General features: G+C 34.3%; 1 protein-coding gene across 3 annotated transcripts in view; it reads right to left on the bottom strand.

The window, feature by feature from the left end:
• Window positions 1–8185: 8185 nt before the first annotated feature.
• The window catches only part of Chd1 (chromodomain helicase DNA binding protein 1), a 140784-nt gene continuing 125439 nt past the window's right edge, over window positions 8186–23530 (bottom strand). For all 3 annotated transcript variants that reach the window (XM_074077036.1, XM_074077034.1, XM_074077035.1), the window contains 5 exons: window positions 17405–17583; window positions 12830–12926; window positions 11846–11897; window positions 11127–11337; window positions 8186–9257 (listed from right to left, as the gene is read on the bottom strand). In XM_074077036.1, coding sequence (XP_073933137.1) covers window positions 8930–9257; window positions 11127–11337; window positions 11846–11897; window positions 12830–12926; window positions 17405–17583 — 867 coding nt within the window. In that variant the 3' untranslated portion in view covers window positions 8186–8929. The remainder of the gene's footprint in view (window positions 9258–11126; window positions 11338–11845; window positions 11898–12829; window positions 12927–17404; window positions 17584–23530) is intronic.

Below are 23530 nucleotides of genomic sequence, written 5' to 3'. Positions count from 1 at the left end.
GGTTGTAATTGTAAGAGAATATTCCACCCATCCTAAGAAAAAAAAGATGGAAATCTATATATTATTTTTAATTCATCGGCACAGTGGTCATGAGTCTACAAAGTCAGCTGAATTCTGAGTAACAAGACACTTGAAGAGGAAATGAAGGGGTGGAGGCCTGGCTCAAGCAATAGAGCTCATGCCTTGCAAGCAGGAAGCCCTGAATTCCAACCCCATAACAGCCAAAAAAAGCTGAAGCTGGTCATGCTGGCACAGTCCTCTGATCCCAGCTATCCAGGAGGCAGAGGCAGGAAGACCATGAGGCTGAGGCCAGTCTGGGCAAAATCGGTCAGTGGTTTACTTCACTAGCATGCAGGAAGCTGTGTTCAACTCCTGAGAGAGCAAGAGGGTGAAAGAAAGTGAGAGACTGAGCAAGACAGCAAGACAGGGAGTGAGCTGAAATAGACAAACTATACTATAGTTGGTACATGTCAGAAAGACAGTGTGTCAAGTAGATAAGAAAAAAGCAGCTAAATTTTAATGAATTCTTAAAAGCTGAGTGTGGATCAGTGTTATGGTGTACAAATGCAGAGAAAACACAGGGGTATAGGGGTACGTGTTGCAGGAAACCCTGGAAGGGACCAGTGATAATGTTCATATATCCAAAATAGCATGAACTTGGGAAGCTCACAGTTTCAACATGAAACCCCACTGCATTATAAAGCTCTTGCTTAGCTGTTTCTTTGATAAAAAGCAAGTTCCATGAGAAAATTAATACACAACAGGTAATGAGTGTGGCAGTTTCCCATATGATTTTGATGAGTCATGCAAAAGTACACAAACTCTGTAAATAAGTACTTAGCATTAAGAATACAAATATTATTTTTATTCTCAGCTAAGATTAGAGGAAAATTTCCTTAACAAGATAGCACATTACAAAAAAAATATTCCTATGGATAATTCCATACACAGTGGTTAAAAACTGAATTCTTAATTTTCTCCACCCCAGACAGGAATAAGGCAAAGATGTTCACTCTTGATATTAGAGACCCTATAAAATACATTAAGGCCAAAAAAAAAAAAAAAAAGTGTAAAGATTGTGAAGGCACGAATAAGATTTTTTTTTTTTTTTTTGGAAAAGACATGACCAAATATGTAAAGAACAAATCTCAAAGAATCTGGAACAAAGCTATTAGAACTAATTTAGTAAGTATAGGAGAGAGGCAGGGAGAGGGAGGGAGAGAGCACTCAAACACACCAGCTGTATACTATAGTCAGCTTGACACGACAGGAAAGAGGTCATATAAAAAATGAACAATTTAAATTTGAAATTTAAAAATTACAATCTTAAACATATGCATTACTACTCATTGGTAAATTTAACAATATATAAGCAAGATTTGTATATTGAAAATACCACAACACAGTGATGAAATTTAAAACCCTAAGTAATGGAGATAAATTTTCTGTCCACAGCCATCAGAAGTCTCAATACTGTTAAATTGTCTGTGTTTTTCCTATGCAATTTTAATCAATTCCCACCATGCTTTTTGGTAGAAAATAAGTTAGTTATAAAACAATGTGGAAAAGCCAAGAAATTAAAATAGCCAAAATAATTTTTAAAGGGATATAGGCCTCACACTTTTTATGATTTTCTATAACCAAGAATACTTAAGATACTGTGGTGCTGGCGTAAGGACATAAGTTAATGGACAAATTACAGAGCTCAGAAGCAGATCCATACATATATGGATGACTGATTTTCAATAAATGTGAAACAGAATTCAGTGGGAAACAGTCTTTTCAATACATGGTGCTAAAGTTACACATATTCAAACAAAATCACAACTTTAACCTAAATCTTGCAGTTTACAAAAAGCCAATTTAAAATAACTCGCAGACTAAAATGTAATTTCTAAAAGTATAATAGGAAAAAAGAACCTTTTTGAGTTATCTCACACTAGGCAAAGATTTCTACAAAAAATAAGAGAAAAATGATAAATGAACCTAATAAAAACTTTAAAACTTGTGGATCTGAAGGCACTATTAAGAAAATTAGGGCCAAGCATGGTGACTCATGCCTGTAATCACAGCTACATGGGGAGGCAGAAATAGGAGGATCAGTTTGAGGCCAGCTTGAACCAAAAAAGTCAGCAAGACCCTATCACAATTAACAAGCTGATTGCAGTGGTTCACCTGTGTAATCCCAGCTATTCAGAAGGCACAGGTAAGAGGACTAAGGTATGAGGCCAGCCCTGAGAAAAAGTGAGACTCTATCTGAAAAATAACTAAAGGAAAAAAGGCTGGAGGTGTGGCTCAAGTGGTAGAGTGCTTGTCTAGCAAGAACAAGGCCCTGAGTTCAAAACCCCAATACTGTCAAAAGAAAAGTGGGACAAAACAGGAAAAAAAAATTAAAAAGAAGTAACTGACTAGGAGAAAAATTCATGCATAGTTTACCATGCATATTTCTATTTCATAAAATTGGAAATAATTGAGCACTTCACCAAAGGTAAGGATGGCAAACATATTAAAAGATGTTCGGTATCACTAGTCATTAGAGGAATGAGACTAACATCATAGCAAGTCATGATAGTGTCCCCTAATTAGAATGGCTAAGTTTAAAAAAAAAAAAAGAAAATGATGCAACAGGTTAATAAGACCTCTTCTATAGCTGGTAGGAATATAAAATATTGCATCCACTTGGAAAAATTAGTTCAGCATTTTATAAAGTAACAGAGCATGAATGCTTATAGCATTTTTATTCATAAAAGCCAAAGAAATCCAACTTTTTATCCAAGTGATGAGTGGCTAAACAGCATACAGAGGAATACTACTCAGCAATGCAAGGGAATGAACTACTGACCAATGAAAAAGTATGGATGAGTGGCAACAGCATGACATGCAAGACAGGCTCACAGGATGGTGCACCTGTGATTCCACTTAGTGACAGCGGGAGGAAACAGAAAGCACAGGAAGCAAGAGTGCTCACCAGGAGAGGGAGGGAAAAAAGTGAAATATTTTGTATCTTAAATACGGCATTAGTTACATACTGTATCATCTGTCAACACTTACTATATGTACACACCTAGAAAGGGTAAAGGTGAATTTAACTTAAACATGATCTAAAAATTTTTTTAAATAGGAAAGACACAGCATGCATCAAGAGGAAACTTTTTGTCACTATTTCACTTTTTAAAAAATTAGAAATGCAATGTATTTATCTTATGTTAGGATTTTTACAAGATGGAGTCTTTCCTGGTGAGTACCAAAAGACAGTGCATCACGTCATATTTCTTTTCGCCAGCAGAGTGCCTCCAGTGGTAGAGCACCTGCCTAGCAAGCACAAAGCCATAGGTTCAAACCCCAGTACTGTCACAAAAACAAAACAAAACAAAAAAACCCCAACTCTTTTCAAAAGAGAAAATTAAAACATTCTATACTTTCCTATTACGTATCTCTACATAGAATTTTGTAAAGTATTATTTTCTAAATAGACCTATGTTACAGAAACAATCTTTTAAGTAAGCATAAGTGTGAAACAGTGAGATCAACCCCTGTATTAACCATTCAAGTTCACAAAATGTTAAAATTTCATTACCTTCAGCCTCCCCCTGACAATTTTAATATCTAGAAATGAAGATTTAAGTCTTTCCATGTTTCGCTAGTACCTCAGGTGATTTTTATTACCTGCTTACTGAAAGCCAGTCAGCAGATTCAAGTAATCAAGGCACAGAAGCTCCCAACAGAACAAACATGTTGTATTGCTTGCCATGTATAGGGCCTAGCACTTCTAGGAAAGACATCAAAATGATGAAAATCATGCAGCTGATGTAAGAGATTACCTTAGGTGTTGGCCATATAGCAGTGAACATACAAGTTCATCTAACGGAACTTAGTTTCTACTTTGGAGGCAGTGGACAATGAAGAAATATAAGTAGCGGTTAAGCACTAGAAGAACAAGCAAGATAGGGTATATAAAAAAGATGGGGTTGGTGGGTTGCTGATGGCCCACGCCTGTAATCCCAGCTACTTGGGAGGATGAGATCAGGATTGTGGTTCAGACAGCCTGGGAAAATAATTCACAAGACCTTACCTTGAAAATACCCAACACAAAAAGGGCTGGCAAAGTGGCTCAAGCAGTATGGTACCTACCAAGCAAGCACGAGGCCCTGAGTTCAAACCCCAGTAACAGAAAACAAAACAAAACAATGGGGTCAGGCTACTAACTTGGAGACTTAAGATGACATTTCAGGTCTGACAATGCAAGCATGGAGGGTTTTGTATGTGTTCTGAATGTCCTAAGAGCAGGAACGGAAGCAAAAAGAACAGAAACAGTGAGGAGAAAAGTGCCATTGACTTGTCAGACCTGTGAGCCCTTTTGTCAAATATGAGTGGGTTGAGCATTTTAGCATAATTGATACAGAAGGGCTGCCTGGTTTTACACACTGTAAGATCAGATCAGGATGTGGTTGAAGATGAAGATTGTCAGCACAGAAATAGACAAGGAAAACAGTAAAGCTGTTGACACAGAGGACGGAAACCAAAACACAAATGATTAGCAATATCACAGAAATTCCAGAAAGTAATGGAACTGGGCAAAAGGCAAACCTAGAGCCAGCATAGTGAAACTGCAGAAAGCCACCATCAAAGCAAAGATCTGAGAGGCAAAGAGATGAGGAAAATCTAACCCGGGACATTCAGCCCCATGGCTCAACCTACAGACCGCAGACCTGAGAATAACATACAATAATGAAAATGGACACCATACTTCTGTCCGGTAAAGCCATATACATCATCAAAGCAATCAATATCCTTACTTAGCTCACTTAATACAATCATTGAGTTCGAGACTGTTTAAGTTAGACCAAGACTCAAAGGTAAAGTGGAACAGCATTAAAGTTATTCCAGTCAGGTGCAGCAGCACAAGCCTGAAATTCCAACTACAGGTGAGACAGGCAGATAAGGAGGATCGAGGTTTAACAGGCAAAAAGTTACCAAGACTCTGATCTCAACAAAAAGGTGGGCATGTGGTAGAGCAAGCTTATAATCCCTGTGATCTGTGGTTGGTTTGGGCAAAAAGCATTAAGATCCTATTTGAAAAAAAAAGCCTAAAAGCAAAAAGGGCTGAGGGTGAGGATCAACTGATAGACAGCCTCCCTGGCAAGCACAAGTCCTGAGTTGAAATCCCAGTACTGCCAAAACAAACATTTTTTTCAGCCAGGTGCAGCAGCACACATCTATAATCCCAGTATTTGGAGGTGGAGGCAGGAAGATCACAATTTCAAGACCAGCCTGGGTAAGATCCATGCCAACTTGGACTACCTACAGAGACCCTGTCTCACAACAATAAAACTAGCACATTCATTTAGGAATTTAAACTGCCAATTCTGTTTCAAATAAAAGTAGGGTGACTGGTTTTTGTTTTGTTTTTAAAGCCAAAGGGCAAGGTGGATAGTGGCCTTTTAAGGTAGAAAAATCCAGCTCCTGAAGCTCAACTGGAGAGCTTTATATAGGCACATGGAATAATCTTTTAAAAACTGCTTAAAATCCCATTTTCCCAAGTTAATCTCATTCATTCTTTTTCAAAGATTTCCTATCCCTGGCTTTTCTTTTTATTAAGAATCCCATGATTTTCTGTAAGGAAACAAGCCTATTAGGCCCTAAACATTTCCATTTAAAAGACAAAAATTTCAATTCAATTGCCTTCTTCCAAGCACCTGTGATGACGCCCTGGGAAGTCGAGACACTGACTTTTCCTCCCCTTCAATGCCCCACCATCCAGCCTTGTGCACAGAACAGTGTGGCAGTAATGAAGACTCTGCCTGCACTTTTGAACCCAGGCTTGAATTTAATACGTGTGCTAGAGGCATCTATTTTAATAGCCTCTTACATACCAATTCAGAAACATTTAAAATATTTTAAAATTATCCGCTAAGTAGTGAACTACTCAAAATTTGGTAATTAATTTCCACTTGCCAACGTGTTCATATTCAGACAAAGCTGGGAATGCATAAAATAAATCTCATATTTAAAGATTAGTGTTTTAAAAAAATACTCATCTCCCCTTTAAAAGTCGTATTTATAATTTCCAGGGCTGGTGGAGTGGCTCAAGTGGTAGAGCTCCTACCTAGCAAACGTGAGGCCTGAGTTCAAACCCCAGTACTGCAAAAAAAAAAAAAAAAAAAATCATAAAAGATAGTCTCCTGTTTTAGAGTGCATATTCTTAACAAATCTCATGAAAATAAATGATAATCTAACACAGTTAAGTACATAATTGACTCAACTTTCATTATAAAGCTATAAAAACAATTATAAAAATGATCACATATATAATTGACATTATACAACTGTAATCGTTCTCATTTTATTAAGCCACCCACGATGAAATTAATGAAGGAAATCTTTCAAACTCCAGCTTTCCATAGATTTCCAGTCTGAAAACTAATTTCTATCAAACCTAAATAAAGAATACTATTTTCTTTAGAAGCAGACAAGCCATTGCTTTTAAGTAACAATCATTTATTGTTTATTATTAAAGTGGAAGGTTAATTGGTACAATGGTGTGCATATTCTCTCATCCTTAAAAAATTAAACATAAATGGATAAAAATAGCAAAGCAGAATGAGCATGTAAAAGACAAAAAAAAAAAAAGCATATTTTATAGAGACTGTTTCCTGTTATAGCTATATACTAATGTTCTTCTCCAATGTGTCTTAGTAAATTTATGGCTTGTACCTTTCCTACACAATTGCTGACTCTTTACAAATAATTAACATATTTTGTCAATAAATGTCACATACAGTTTTAGAGTTTTCATTTAACTCAGATAACTAAAATAATTAAATGTAGCAGTGTTAAAAAATTAGAGCTCGTCTCCAAAAATGCAGTATTGTATAAAATTTGCACAACAGGATATCATGAAAATGTCCCAGCTACAAAATGATGAATTTAAAAATGCCAGCCTTCATCTATTTACCATGTTATTATGACTTTTAAGTATCGTAATTTATAGTCAAATGCTGTCCTGTAGAATAAAATAATCATTTCTACTAAATGGGAAAAGTAAAAAAAGCTTAAAAAATGTGTGCCAACACTGAGTTCTTTCATCATTTTTGTATTTAACTATGAATTAGATCTTAAAAAATTTGTTATTCCCTCACATTACCTCACATATTAGGAATTTCTTCAAGCAGGGTAACTATATCTAAAAGAATAATCACCCTGCTTTAACAGAGGGGAAAAAAAGTTTGTTTTGTCCACATAGTATAAATTTTAGACTGAACTGGATAAAAGGAAAATTAATTGAAGAAAATTAATTTTAGTAGACTGCTCCCATAGCTAATCAATCCATGAGGACACATACAGGAAGACGACAGGAATATATCCATATACTTACATTGTCAAAGTTAAGATATAAAGCTGTTACATTATAGCATCCAAAAACGTATGCAATTTAATTTAAAAATTTCCATTGAATTTAACAAAATTAAAAAAAATCTGTAAATAAATACAAGGTATCCTAAAATAATATTTGCAGGAAACCAAAAGGTCCAACAAACATCTCTATGACCTAAGTTTTACTTCATAGAAAGTCACATAGTCTTCAAAATAGATTTAGTTGCAGTGCTACATATTACCAATATTCAACTGCTTACCCAAATATCCTTTTTCTGGCAGCTAAATGTTACTTTTTAAAAAAATGATTAAGTGCTTGAGGGAATAAGAATGCAGCAGAAAACTACAGGAGCCCACATATCCTTTTTCTTAAATTTAATTTGTCATATATAAGGTTTTTATATACAATCAGTGTGCATTGTAACAGTTTATATTAAAAATCAATCAAGTTTATCTAAAATGTTAACCTGGCTGCATAGCACATTTGACATTATTGCCCACATGAAAAGGAAAAACAAACAAACTTACAATAACTTTTAGCTATTTTGGATTCTGAAGGTGTTCAGATACCTACCCTTTCAAACCAAATGCATCTGAAAAAAATGTTTCCAGAGCATGCAGTTTAGGTTTTACATATTACCTTTATCTCACCAGATTTATTTTTAATACAAACACAATATTGACTAAAAAAGAAAAAAAAAGGGAGGGGGAGGGATAACATGTATCTAATAAAATATTCAATATAAAAAGAGAACTAATGGAAATAAGTGGCCCCTTTCCCCATTTTTACATTCTAAACAATGATTCCATCAAGACAAATCATTAAAAAGTGTTATTACACGGATTTTTTTTTTTTTTAATAAGAAGGCCTGAGTTGGTAGGGAAAGGAACAGTCAAAAGAAGCCTGAGAAGGGAAAGGAAGTAAGGAAAGCTCATTTAATACATTTACAATAATTTACAGCCATCTTTTTTTGTAAAAAGGCATAATAATAGATCACAAACAGGAAATTCCTGACTATATTACAGATATAAGTACAGAATTTAAATATTCAAGCTTGTGATGAAAAGCGGCAAGGTGGTCGCAGTGTACAATGTAAACAAGTAGCTTTGGAAAGTGAACAAAGTCCTTGAGTGTGTTTTCTTTATTAAGAAAAGAACTCTCTTTCATTCCTTCCTGAAACATGATCACAGGTCAGAGTAAAGTTCATATACAAACATAATTTAAATGGAGGTCAGTCTAAAATCACTGACTTAAAAACAGTTTTATCCAGCCTATACGGGAGGGCAGTGTTGAGGTCCCTGTTATAGTAAACATTTTTCATTTCTTTAAAAAAGAAAAAAAAAAGTACCACAATATTTGTAGTACAGTGCAGCATAATCCTTAAATATAAAAATATTTTCTCTTCTGTTGGGATAATAGACCTTGCATCCTGGAAAGAAGTAACAATACTGCTACTGATAGAAGATCTGTTATAATCTTTCAAGTCGTGTAAGGCAATTACTGTGTTGGTTTATGATATATGGCTAAAAGAAAGTTCAGAAAGACAAGTTTTTGTTATGTTTTCCGATTACTCCAGGTATGCTCAGGTGTACTTTTGTGTTCAACTGCATGTTCAAATGGAGATCTGGAGCCATAGGGAGACCTCTGATCTAGAGGTGACCTGGGGCCACTACCAGAAGCTCTGTGGTCCATTTGCCAATCTGAGTGATACCTGTAATCCCTGGAAGATTTATGATGTGGGTACTCAGAACTCGACCGATGATCTGAATGAGGTCTGTGATCTGAATGAGATCTATCTTTCAAATTGCCTTCCAAGTTTGACCTGTGATCTCTATTCCTGTGATCATCCAGTTTTCTGTGTTTCTCTCTGTCATTGTAGTATCTAATAAAAGAGAAGTTGAACCTTTTAGCCAAACTAATAATGCAAATTAAAATGTTTCCAAATAAAATCTTAAAATAAGACTTTAATTGTATATAAGCTTAGTAACTCATTAAATTTAACAAACTGAGCTTCAAAATTATTAGAAATATCTCTTTGGTAAAGTTACTTGATTCATAAAACTAGAGAGCTATACAAAGAACCTCAGATGGGACCTAATTTTGCATGCCTACCTTAGAAAAACTGCCTTTTATTCTATGACATTTGTATTAATTTATGTTAACAGTCTACCAGTTGGAACTGTGATAATCATAACTACCCCTGAACCTATAAATAGAAAAATATTTACAATTTTACAACACAGTCCATGAAATGATTTTTTAGGAGACTTTTCATTTCTTATTGATGTCTAATAAATGTTCCCTCAAGTTAGACTACTTAATTATAACGCTTAGCATCCAAATCATTACTGAGAAATTTACTCCACATATAAATAGGGCAATCTGCTAAAAACAAAAAACATGGCAGTTCAATAAGAAGTTTCCAAAATGTTTGCCTTTTCAAGTAAAATATACTGCTGGTGTATTAGCTAAAGTCTGTTATCTCAAATACTTAGGAACTGGAGATTAGTAGGACTGCAGTTCAAGATCAGCCTGGGTAAAAAGTTAACGAGACCCCCATCTCAACAAACAAGTCGAATAGGGTGATGCTCATTGTAATCTCAGCTATGTGGGAGGTGTGGGTAGGAGGATCACTATCTAAGGCTGTCCCCAGGCAAAAGTGAGACCTTATCTGAAAACGAAAAAACAAAAAAAAACCCAAAAACCCTAAAGTAAAAAGGAACTGGAGGCGTGACTCAAGTGGTACAGTACTTACCTAAAAAACATCAGGCCAAGGTCAAACCCCCATACTACCAAAAGACAAAAACAAAATGCCACTAAAAATGAATGGTTTCTTTTTCTTGATAAAAGTTTCTTAATACAAACAGGATTTTCTAGAGGCCTGTGAAATTATAAATATATACTACTACAAATATGGCTTTTCATTTTCATTATATGCTCCTTTCTAATATTAAGACACTTTATACTTGACATGTTTATAGTGACAGCTTTTAAAGAAGGAATTATTGCTGTGAGCACAACCAAAATACAGAGAATGTATTCTAATTACTTTCCTCCCTTCCTTCCAATAATGGCAATACCAGAGCCTCGTACTCGCTAGACAAACATTTTATCACTGAGCTATAACCCTAGATCTTCTAATTTCTTTTTCATCTTTGCTCTTCATTCTCAATGTTTGACTTTACTTTTAGCAATGTTTATTAAAGATACTCCTTTATTAATAAAGTAGTAGAACATATTCTGCTCCTGTTAAATTATTTTCCCCTCAGATTTTTTTTTTAATAGAGTACAAAATTCTCCCCAGAAAATATGGAACATTATTCTATCAAATTTTATTTTACTCAATTATTGTATTTTAGAGCGCATTTAAGCCAATATTCTCCACAGCCAACTATAATAATTCCACAATTTATATTTATAGAACTCCCTACACCAGCTTTCATCTCTCATATTTTCACTTTGCATACTGACTTCAATTGCAAAATTCAAAAAACAATGTATGGAGGAATTCAGTTCTTAGTATTAATGGCAAAAGGTACAATGTATCAATTATTTATTTTAGCAGCAGTAGGGTTTGGATTCAGTACCTCACCACTGAGTCATATCTCCAATATTTATTCTTCTTATTTATAATCAAACAAAACTTTTTCTGATTTTGTCAAAACTGACTGGAATACAGGTCAATCACAGCAAATATAATCAAAAGAAGAAAGACACGTATAAACAAATTTCAAAAGTTACTGAAGTCTACCTGCTGTCTTGCTTGTAGTGATCCCATTCACGATGGTCTTTACCATTACTAAATGAAGAATAGGGTCTTTTTCTAGAATCACTCTTTCTGTAACAGTCTCCCTGGTGCCGGTCTTTATGATGATCGTGATACTGAGATAAATGTCTGTCAGAAGAATAGCTGTCCCTGCTGCTATCGTCATGATTTGTGCTTTCTTTTAATCTTTCCACATCTATTAGATAAAAAGTCAAGCTTTTGTTAATGACTTAAAAATATGATAAAACTACTTTCACAGATTGCTAACAGTAACTCCTACCAAAACAAAATCATTTTCTAAATACAGCAGTCAAAGCATTTAAGAAATGGTCTATCAAAGCAATACTAAGGCTTTTTAAAAAGGGTTCTGAAATATGAAAATCACAACTGAAAAACATGAGGCCACACTCTTACACAGAAAAAACTGCATTTTTCCATATCATTTAAAAAAAAGAATTAACATTCATTTTTAACAATTTCTAGAAACTGGTAAAAAGCTGATTCATGAAAAGGACAATAAAATCTAAAACGTTAAGAAAACAGATTTAATAATGTAGGCATATATTAAAATTATAGCATCTAGGCAATATAAAGGTATTTTTAAAAAAAGAACTTTGAAGTCTCTGGTTTGTATATATATAAAGCAACAACAACAACAAAAGCAAGTTTCAAATTTATTTTACAAAATAATTAATAAGGCTTACCTGGATTTCTAATCACATGAGCATTCAAATTGCTGTTCTGGTCATTGTTTTGCTAAAATAAAATACATAAGAATCTTTTACGTGGCTTAAAATGCTTATAGAACAAGTGGGGAGGGATCCTTAAAAAACAAATCCTGATATTCAATGAAGTCTTCACATAAGATGCTAATATGTATATATGTAACACTCACAAATATCTTTTTTTAAAGTATAAACTATTGAGAGCCTGGTTCTTTTAAAAAATTGATTTTTAGACTTAACAGAAAAGTTGCAAGAAGAGTACTGTAAGCTCCCATACCTCTTTTACCTAGCTTCTAATGTTAGTATCTTATATAACCATTACATAATTAGCTAATTAACACTGATGCAGTATTACTAACTGAAGTAGACTTGATTCAGATTCCATGTTTCCCCCTAATGTCCTTTTTCTGCTCCAAGATCTAACCTGGAGCCCCACATTACACTTAGTTGTTACATCTTCTGTGATAGTTCCTTCATTTTTCCTCATCTTCCACAATCTTGACATTTTTGAATCCCAAACAGTTATTTTATAGACTATCTCTCAAGTTGGGTTGTCTGATAGTGTCTCATGATTAGAATGAAGTTATACATCTTTGACAAGAATTCCACAGATTATGTGCTTCTATTAATTTACTGTATCGGAGATTTTTATGATGTTGCTATGTCTTATTACTGTGACTACTTATTTAAGGTGATGTCAGGCAAGTTTCTCTTCCACAGTAATTGTTTTCCTTCTGTTATTAATAAATATCAGAGGGGATCTTTTAGACTATGGCAATATCCTATTTTTTAATCACGAATTAGCTTCCTTCTGTGGATGTTGTCTGAACAGTTATTGTAGTATTGCTAATGGTTATTTTTCTATTTAATTAATTCCTTCTACACTGATCAACTGAATTTGGAGTAATAATGTATCATGGTTTAATGACATAAAAGAATAAAATATGATAAAAGCCAGTTTACCTGAGATTCTTGTCGTTTTTTAATAGCATGCTTATATAATTTATGCAGTTTTCTTGCATCAAACTCAGTAAACTTAGATACAAAAATCCACAGGTTTCTAAAAGGAAAAAAGGTAAAGTAATTTAGTGAAAAGTATTTAGCTTTTTCATAAAAACACTCCCAGGACAGAAACATACATATCCTGTCTGCCCAGAGCAGATACATACATCCCTCTATGGAAAAAAGTCTAAACTAAAGAGACTGATTTTCATATATTCTTTTCAAAACGTCATACACAGGTAAGACCTGAAAGACACTAATAGCTCTATTTCTCTTCCAAACCCCTTCATCTTATAGTCTTTGGAATGAAAAGCAGTAATCAACTCTAATTTGGAATGCACCAGTTACATAAACTAACAAATCAGGAAGGATTCAGATATTCATGTCTTGATCCATTTTATACATATGAGATCAGGTTTGCTAATAGTCTGAGTTGCAACACTATCAATTATATGATAAGCTTATAAAGACTAGTCATAAGTAATCTGCTAAAATAACTATCATTATGTAATGGTCACAAAAGTAACAAGCCCAGACACTAATAAACCATACAGACCATGGTATCTCTAATCCTCTTTCCATCCAAAGACAGGCATTAGTAATAAATTGTATATTATCATGGTTATTTTATAATGTGTATCGAAGCACCAAATTGTATATCTTAAATATATAAAATTCTTAATTATTAAATGCACATCAAGAAACACTGTTAGAGATGTCGTGAGAAGACACAAATATATAATGTACATATATTTACCTTGACATTTAATTTAAAAGCAAATTGGCCTCAGGAAAAAAACCTGAGCAATATCTGATTGAGCTGAAATTCACAGCATTAGGAAAATATTCGTCTAGCCTTTAAATGAATTTACAGACAATCACTAGCATATCTACAGTCTATAGTTAAATCACAACAGCAAAAGACAGAAAATAAAGGTTTTTTTATTGCTCATAATTAAATAACTTATAAAATACATTTTACCTAAGAAAAATTAAGTTAGGAATTAGGTTCTGGTCCTGATTATATCAACTGTACAACTGTCTAATCCTGGATAAAGCATCAAAGCTGGGACTACCATTAGTACTGATACAAACCTACGAGTGAAAATCTCTCTTAATATTCAGGTTCCAAATGCCTCCTTTGTCACTCACACCCAGTCCCAGCCCCACAAAGATTTTCACCTTAGTCCTTTACTCTTCAGATTTCCTATAGATAAAGCTAAAAGGATCAATAAGAATGAGATATATCAAAGTACTTTGGTAAACACAAACCAAATACGCTATCTATGGCTATCAATTGATTACAATGATCTTTAAATAAAAACTAGTATTCCATTTCCATTGTTTTCAAGGCATTTAGTAAAAAGTATACAGAACAACATGTAGGAGCAACAAAGCGGACAACCACAGTTACTGTGAAAACCTGTTTAATCTCAACTGTTCTATAATTATGTGTCAGGTGTTTATCACCTTTCTTTCACTCTATAGAATCAAAAACTGTTCTTGAGAGCGCCAAGGGATTAACTATTCAATAATAAGGTTTTTTTTTCTTTTTTTCTTGCAGTGCTGACAATCAAACCCAAGGCCTCATACATGTTATACAAGCACTTTACCACTGCGGTATATCCACAGACCAATATTATTCTTCTTCTTACTTCTGTGAGGAGAAAAAAAAAAGAAAATCTTTCTCACAGACAGCAGTAGACCAAGAGCAAGAGCTAACTTACTTTTGGAATCTTGGTCACTTCAGGTTTTTATGTTTTCCCTTCCCCTCTAAGGGAATCTGTTATAACAAGGTAGTGATGAGAGGAATGAACAGCAATGATATGAAGATATGAAATCAAGGTGGCTGGGAACTCAGAGAGAGGGAAACAAAAGATAATTTGCACAACTGGGTAAATAAAATGAGATCAGAACATAGCCTTTAGGGCAAAATGACACAACATGATAAAAAAATAAGTTCACTGGTTATTGGGTTTTGTTCTTGCAAAGATAATGCCCCCAAAAAGGCTTGCTTTGCAGTATGGATTTAACTCAGGGTCTTGTGCTTAATAAGAAAGAGCTCTACCACTTGAGCCACACCCACAGTCTAACAGAAAGCATATTTAAACAGAGCTGCCAGACTTTCAAATTCCGTATTTTAAAAGGAGAAACACCAACAATTTTTACTCCATGAAAGTAGAAAATAATTAATATAGCCCTTTAAATGAACTAAATTCAGTTTTAAGAATAACTCACTGCATTGTCTTTACATTCCTAATTTTATCAAAGGCAAGCAATAGCCCAGAGATGTTTGGGATCCATTGATGGAGTATATTAAACTTTGTATCTTAAGATAAAGAATTTGACTGTATTCCCATTTAAGCCTAACATACATGACAACTGTACTATATTGCTGTTTTTGTCGTTCCACGCTTAGGAGATAATCATGAGTTGAAAAAACTTGAAAAGGATGAGATAATCCAGTTTATGGTATTAAAAACTCTACACAATAGAAAGGAGAAAAGACTAACCAACCACCCAGAATTTTGCTTGGATTTTCAGTTTCAGTTACTCATAATCAACCCTGTTACAAAGTATTTCCTGGAAAATCCCCAAAATAAAACTCTTGTAGTATGATAACATACACCCATGTACTTAGTCCTACTCTTACTCCATCCCACATGGGAAGTGAACCATTCCTTTGTTCAGCATACCCATGCTATACACCCTACCGTTTAGCATTTATCAGATTGACTGCTGAGGTAATGTAGTCTTTGTATTTAAGTAACCCTTATTTTAATGAACCCCAAAGCACATGAGTAGTGATGCTGACAATGTGGAAAGGTGAAAGTTCTCAATTAATAAGAAAAGAGGTTGCTAACATCTACAGTAACAATCAAACATCTATCTGTGCAATCATAAAGGGAAAAAAAAAATCATGCTAGGTCTGGCGTCAGCACCTCAAACTGCAAAAGTTATGGCCGTAGTCTGTTAGGGTGATGGCATATACCTATATTCATGAAGCAGGAGGATTTCAAGTTTGAGGCCAGATTGTTTAGGCCATCCTGGTTTATGAGCTACAAGGGAGACCTTACACACACAGAGGGGACAGAATGGGAGGGGAAAGGAGCAGAGGTAGGGGAGGGAAGGAGAGGGGAGGGGAAGAAGAGAGAATGAATTAATCTTTTAATGTGTCTAACTTACAAATTAAGTGTTATTGTAGGGATGTAGGAAAAAAAAATAAACCAGTACAGAATGCTGTATAATCCATGGTTTCAGGCATTCATCGGCAGTCTTAGAACCTACCACCTTGAGGGGAAGAGGGATTACTGTATATTTATTCCATCTATAAATAAATGATTATGCTACATGTTAGGAATAATGGACTTCAGGGCTATTTCTCACTCCTTATCATACGATAATTGAAAAATGTATATGTAGGGTCTTAGAGTTTATAAAGGATTTGAATACAGATATCATTATTTGGGAGATAATGCCACTAGAGCTCAGAGACAAAAGGTCACAGAACCAAAAATTAGTCAAGATGGTGACTGAGGACATCTGATGCCAGATCCAGTGATTATTCCAAGGCCGAATAGGTATATGATTTTAGGCTTTTTGTGTTATCAGTTTTCACTTGTATACTAAAGCCTATAACTCATTATGATCAACTTCCTAGCTTTTTTTTCTAAATGGATTCTTTTAATTGGTGGCACTGGGGTTTGAACTCAGGATCTCACACCTGCAAGGCAGGCTCTCTTACCACTTGAACCCACTCTGCCAGCCCTCTTAAATGGATTCTTGATGGATCTGAGGAGAAAGGGCTAAAAGGACAGAATTTTTTTTTTAAACTTCAGCATAATTATTTACCACGCCTCCAGAAATGTCACTTCTTTTTGTTTTGATGTTTTGCTGCACTACCTATTGGAAAGGAGTTGGTATACTTAAAATTGGCATCATTGTCTGAAATACGCCCATTTTATTTTTCTTGTCTAGTAGTTTAACATTGACTTGGATCTAGTAATCATTAAATGAGCTGATTTGTGAAATAATACAGCACCACAGACTTACAATTTTAAAACAAAAACTGTGTTGCTGCTATTCCTAAAGAGAAATGAGAGATCTGTATTTTATATTACTTGAAACACGTTAATTTTTTATCTGTACATGTCCAAAAGAGATAAAATTCTGTATTTATCTAACAATAAATTTTTTAGGCATACCAATTTCTAAAAACATTACTGAGAATAATTTGGTGAATTGCAAACACATTTTAAAATAAAACGTAATCTAAATATTAATGAGACAGCTCTCACTATTTCTTATTTAAAGTCACAGACGCCATCAATAGCTTATAATGATAAATAAGTGATCACTCTGGAATAAAAAGCTTTAAAGTTAAAGGAAAAAAATGAAAACACTTATTCTTGGGTTATTGTTTCAAACATTATTTTGGTACCTAAACTTCAGAAGTAGAAAAATAAATTGAAACATAAAAGACAAATCATTAACAAACTTATAAATTTAACAATGTCTCCGAAGTGTATAACTTACTTTCTCCACTGCTTAATTTGTTCAGGATTTGTGTACTCTTTCAGACATTCTGTGATATGGTCTCCAATTTTTATTAAACATTGCCTAGTATGTTCTAGTTGTTCTCTTTCCGAAAGGCCTTTCTCAGGTCTGTCAAGTTGTTTCAAAGCTGCTTTGACAGGCCGCATTCTTTCTTTACACTTGAAAACAGGAAGATATGAACATAAATAAATGTGTTAAAAATTTGAGTTCAGCAAGCTCTTTCTCTTTCAGTGATAATTACAAGATAAATTACAGCACTGTTTGGTGGCAAAATGAGCAATTAAATCTACATACCAGGATCTTTTACATTTGGTTTTTCTTTAGGAAAATAAGGCACTCCGTGGTCACTTAAAATCAGTCTTTATATAATAAGATATATTAAGAAATCTTATTAAAATTAGTACAAGTAGATGTATAAACTACTCTCTCGCACCTCTGGACAAAAAAAACAAACATAGCTAACAACGAATTTTGATACTCGTAAGATTTCCAAATTTGGGTAGTTAGGGATTAGTAGATGGTTAACAGAGATTAATCTTTTCCTTGATAATTATCTTGCATGCCAGTAAAATGATGACATATCAAAAGACTATGCAAATCAGTTTTATTGCAGCAATAAAAACTATAAACTTATACCAAAATAAAAATAAAAATATTGCCAAAAGACCAAGATTTTGATAAATTTATGAATACAGATATAAAAACAAATTTAACATTATATCCACATGGAAAAAGTTGGTTTAGTTCTAACATTGTAAAGATGGGTCAACATAAAGCAATATATTTAATTAATTCAATGCTATTTATTAAAAAGAAAGAAATCCCTGTGCTACCACTCTGAAAAGCCACTATTGTAAACTATAATATATCCAGGAGTGGATTTTTTTTGTGAGTATTTCATGTTGCTTTAATCATCAATTTGTCTAAGCCAGTAAGAAGTTTTCCTTCTTTCTTAGGAACAATTTCATTATCATCAGAATTACGAATTCTTTATAGTTTAAAAACAATTCAGTCAGATTTGATGGATTTTTTTTTTAAAAGAAGGAAACTCTTTAGTTCCCTACCTAATTGTTAGAATTCATAGCTGCTTTGTTTCCTACTTTTGGTTTAATTTTGGCCATATATTTTCTGCTAGAAAATAATTTATTCAACGTATGTAAAAGTTGAGTACACACTGTGTTCTTGGCATTAATTATAAACATAGGAAACAGAGCAATCAAAACAATTACTTTATGGAACCTGGACTCTAATGGACGATAGCCAGTAAAATATAACACTTAGTTATATAGTTTGATAGCCAGTAAAAAATACCACAAAGTTATATAGTAACAACTATCAAGAAAAAGAAAGAGTGACCAAGGAGCTTTATCTAATTAAGATTATAGTGAGGAGCATTGTTTGGAAGATATCTAAAGAAAATGAAGGAGTTAGTCATTCCAAGCAGAGGAAAGAGCAAGTACAAGTAAGCAAAAATGTGTTTGATATGTTTAAGGAACAAGATGAGTACCAATGGGGCTGGAACCAAGTTAGAGAATGCCAGCAGATGATGGGAATTAGCCACATGCTTTGCCTTTTATGGGTTTATGAAGAATGTTTATCCTGAAGGAGATGGAAAGCCATTTGAAAGTTCTAAACACAGAATAATAGGGTTCCTCTTACATGCATCATAATCACTGGTTTCTGTATGAAACACATACTGGGGATCTGGAAAAGTCATAGATTGGGATGTAAAGGTTTGAAGCAGTAAAAACAGCTATGATCCCATTACATAGTTCAGTATCAGTGTGGCAAAGTCAACAGAATTTGCTCATTGTTTGGGGAAGAAAGGAATTGGATCTATGCCAATGGCCTAAAGTTGAGAACTGGAGACACAATAAAAGTTACAAAGCACTTAACAGATAACAGAGGCTGAGATTTGCTTCAAATGTACCTCATCTGACCCCACAACAACAGTTCTTTTCTTTTTTATATAAAACTGAGGTTGAAGAACAAAATGACATTTGTCAAAACAAGGTGTAACTGGCCTCAAAATTTGGTGCTTTTTACTATTTTTTTTTCCCTTTGTGCCCTGCTAAGTCAGGCTGTCATTTATGAAGACGAATGAAAGTAAGAAAAATCAAGAAAAACGAAGAAAAATGTAAGGCCATGTAATTTATCAGTATTCAGAGCTATTCCCCAATAAAACAATTGTTTCTTAAACAGGGAAAAAGTCCAGTGCAAGCCCAAGAAGTCTGGCTTCAGAACCTGTATTTAAAACAGTTCCATTCTTTATCTCTAGAACATACAAAAGATCATTTCTGATGATTAATAAAGAGGAAATTCATTACACACAGCACAAAAGTTTCCATTTCTGCAGTTACATGAAAATGAGAAGGCTACAGAACACACACGTGTAAAGGAAAAAAAAAAAAAGATAAAGCTGCCCATCTCCCCATATAGTGCAGAACTTAGTTCTGTTTGCTCCTCCCATTCTCTGAGGCATTTAGGGGTTACCCCTAGCCTTTGATGCTTGCCACCCCTGTGGACAAAAACGGGAAGGCTGTGGAGCAAGTGGGAACCTGCCTAACACAAAGACTATAAACCTCCCAAAAGCAGCTCCTAGTACATAAAGAAGGGAAACTACTGTAGTGAAAGCAGCCCAGAAGCAGGCAACGTACCCTTTTACAAGAGACTCTAGCTAGTTTATCTTGTTCTGAGCAATGCTGCAGAGCAGGCCCACATGCCTGACCATGTGGGGAAATACTTAGCTGCTAAGCCATACTCTAGGCCAGTTTGTGAAACAGTACCTCAAACTCAGCCACTACGCTGACCTACCTAAGCATTAAGAATATTTACTCTGAAAGACTACTGGTTATTCAAATTTCCAATCAAAGACTTGGCCTTAGATGCACAAATTCCCAAGCAGAAACACAAAAAATACTTTAATGTTTTATATTTTGTACAAGGCAGCATGATTCCTCCAAAACTCAACTCCACAGTAAGAAACAGTAGTGATTACAAAGTGGATGAATCTCAGACAAAGAATTTTTAAAAAGCCTAGCACTGACAGCTCATGCCTGTAATCCTAGTTACTTGGGAGGCTGAGATCAGGAGGACTGGTGATCCAAATCCATGCTGGGCAAATAGTTTGTGAGATACCTCCCCCATCTCCAAAATAACCAGAGAGAAATGGACTGGAGGTGTGGCTCATGTTGAAGAGTGCCTGCTTTGCAAGTGCCTGCTTGCTTTGTAAACACAAAGCCCAGAATTCACCAGGGGGAAAAATGATTATAGGAATAATCAATGAGGGCTGGGGGCATGGATTAAGTAATAGATGCCTGCCTAGCAAATGTATGGCCCTGAGTTTAAACCCCAGCACTAATATTCAAAGAAAAAAAGGCACTGGTGGTTCACACCTATAATCCTAGCTACTTGGGAGGCTAAGATTGGGAGGAACATGGTTTGAGGCCAGCCCAAGAAAACAGATCGTTCATGAGACCCCATCTCCACAATAACCAAAGCAAAATGGATTAGAGATGTGGCTCAACTGGTAGAGTGCCTACTTTGCAAATGCAAAGCCCTCAGTTCAAACCACAGTTGCACACACAAAAAAAACTAAATTAAAGAAAAAAGAATGAGGACACAAATGAATTATAAAATTACAGAGGAAACAAACGAACGCCTAAGTGAATTCCAAGAAAACTCAATGTGATAAAATAAAGACAATGCAACACATAAAAGAGGAATTCAATAGATACAGAAATTTGGGGGGAAAAATCAAATTGGAATTCTGGAAATGAAAAGCTCAATACATTAAACAGAAAACTCAGGTGAAAGTCTCTCCAGTAAACTGGATCAAATTAAAGACAGTATCATGGCTTAAATACAAGATAAATGTATAAGAACATGCAGACGAAGATAAAAGGCAAAACCAAAAAAAACTAAAGAAGTTAGTTCTTTCAACAGAACATGCAAAGACCTTTGGGATACTAAGCCTTCAGATGATGAGAACTGAAGTAGAGATCCAAGTTAATGGCACAGAAAACAAATTTGAAGAAGGAGCAGGCAACTTCCCAAAGCCCAAGAAAAGAATGGTCATCCATTTCTTGGTGCAGGACACTTTTAGGACTCCAAACAGCCAGGATCAGAAAAGAACCTCCCAATATCATATAAAACATTAGGGATACAGAACAAAGAAAGAATGTTGAAAGCTTTAAGAAATGTGAAGCCACCTATAAAGGAAAACCAATCAGCATAACAGCAGATTTCTCAACAGAACTTTAAGAGAAAGGCATGTAATGATGTATTTCAAGCCCTGAGAGAAAATAATTGCCAACAATATTACTGTACTAAGCAAAGCTATCCATCACAATTGATGGAAAAATAAAAACTTTCCATGATAAAAACTAAAGCAATTCATGACCACTAAACAAATGCAGCAGAAAAAAAACTTTTAAAGGAATCCTTCTTGCAGACAGGGAAGGAAATATGGAAAAGAATAAATTTCACAAAATGAATAGATAAGCAAATGAGGGGTAAGAAGAATCAAATACAACAAAAACCAATAAAATGGTAGGAATTACTATATACCTTTCAATGATGTGAATTTCAATGGTCGCAAGACTAATGAAAATGTACAGACTAGCAGATGCAATTAAAAAACAAAACTGGACCATTTGCTGCCTACAAGAAACACACATTACTGGCAAAGACAAACATAACTTAGAGTGGACAGATAGAAAAAGATTTTCCAAAAGCAAGGAGGAATAACTATACTCCTATCTGACAAAACATACTTTCAACAAAAATCAAAAAAGACAAAGTCACTTCATATTGATAAAGGGAATAATCAGCAGGAGGAAATAACAACTGTAAACAAACACACTGAATTGCTACCACATCCTATTTCATAAAGGAAACAATACTGGACATAAAAACACAGATATACATCAATAAAATATAATACCCTGAACTGACCAACAGACAGGTCACAAAGATTAAAAAAAATCAATAAGGAAGTATCAGAATAAAATGACACTATAGATCAAATGGGCTTAATGGACGTCTATAGAATATTCCACCAAACAGCTAATGAATACACATTTTTCTCAGCAGCCCCTAGAACTTTCATTCAAAATAGATCACACCTTAGAATATTAAAGCAACTCTTAACAAATACAAGAATTAAGGTAATTTCCTGTATTCCATCAAATCATAATGGCATAAAACTATAAATCAAAACCTATAGAAAATATCCAAATTTATGGAGACTGAACAATTAACTCTTGAATGATCAGAGGGTCATCAAAAACATAAGGAAGGAAATTAAATTCTTACACTCAAACAAAAATAAAAACACAATTTACCAGAACCTGTAAGGACACAGCCATAAAACAATCAGAGATCCCAAAATAATAATCTAATGGTACACACTCAAAGCTCTTAGAAAAGGAAGAATAAGTCAAACTCAAGTCATAGACAGAGAGAAGTAATGATCAGGGAAGAGATAACAAAATGGAGACTAAAAAACAATACAAAGAACCAATGAAATAAATGGTTGGTGTTTGACAAGATGAGTATTTGTAAGTCCTTAGACAATGTGAAAAAAAGAAAGGCAGAAAAGGCCCAAATTAATAAAATTAAGAGATGAGAAAGGGGTATCACAGCAAACATCACAGAAATTCAGAGGATCATACAGAATACTTCAAAAATTTATATTCTAATACACTAGAAAATCTAGAAGAAATGGATAAATTTCTAAATTCATATGACCTAGCAAAAACTGAACTAGGAGGAGATAATGCAACAAAATAGATGTATATCAAGTTATGATATACATAACTTTGTTTCTCCCAACAAAGAAAAGTGATGGTCCAGATGGACTCACTGCTGAATTCTACCAGACCTTTAAAGAAGAATCAACACCAATGTTCCTGAAATTATTCCACAAAAAAAGGAAGGGAAGGAACACTGCCAAATTCATTCTAAGAAGCCAGTATTACCCTGATACCAAAACCAGACAAGGACACAACAAAAAAAGAAAATAGACTAATTTCCTTGATGAACATAAATCTAAAAATTGTCAATGAAATACCTGCAAAAAGATCATAAACCATGATTCATTCC

Source organism: Castor canadensis, chromosome 6 (genome assembly GCF_047511655.1).
Source record: "Castor canadensis chromosome 6, mCasCan1.hap1v2, whole genome shotgun sequence".
NCBI lineage: Eukaryota > Metazoa > Chordata > Mammalia > Rodentia > Castoridae > Castor > Castor canadensis.
The sequence above is the reverse complement of the archived record's forward strand: the minus strand, read 5'-3'. Positions and strand labels throughout refer to the sequence as shown.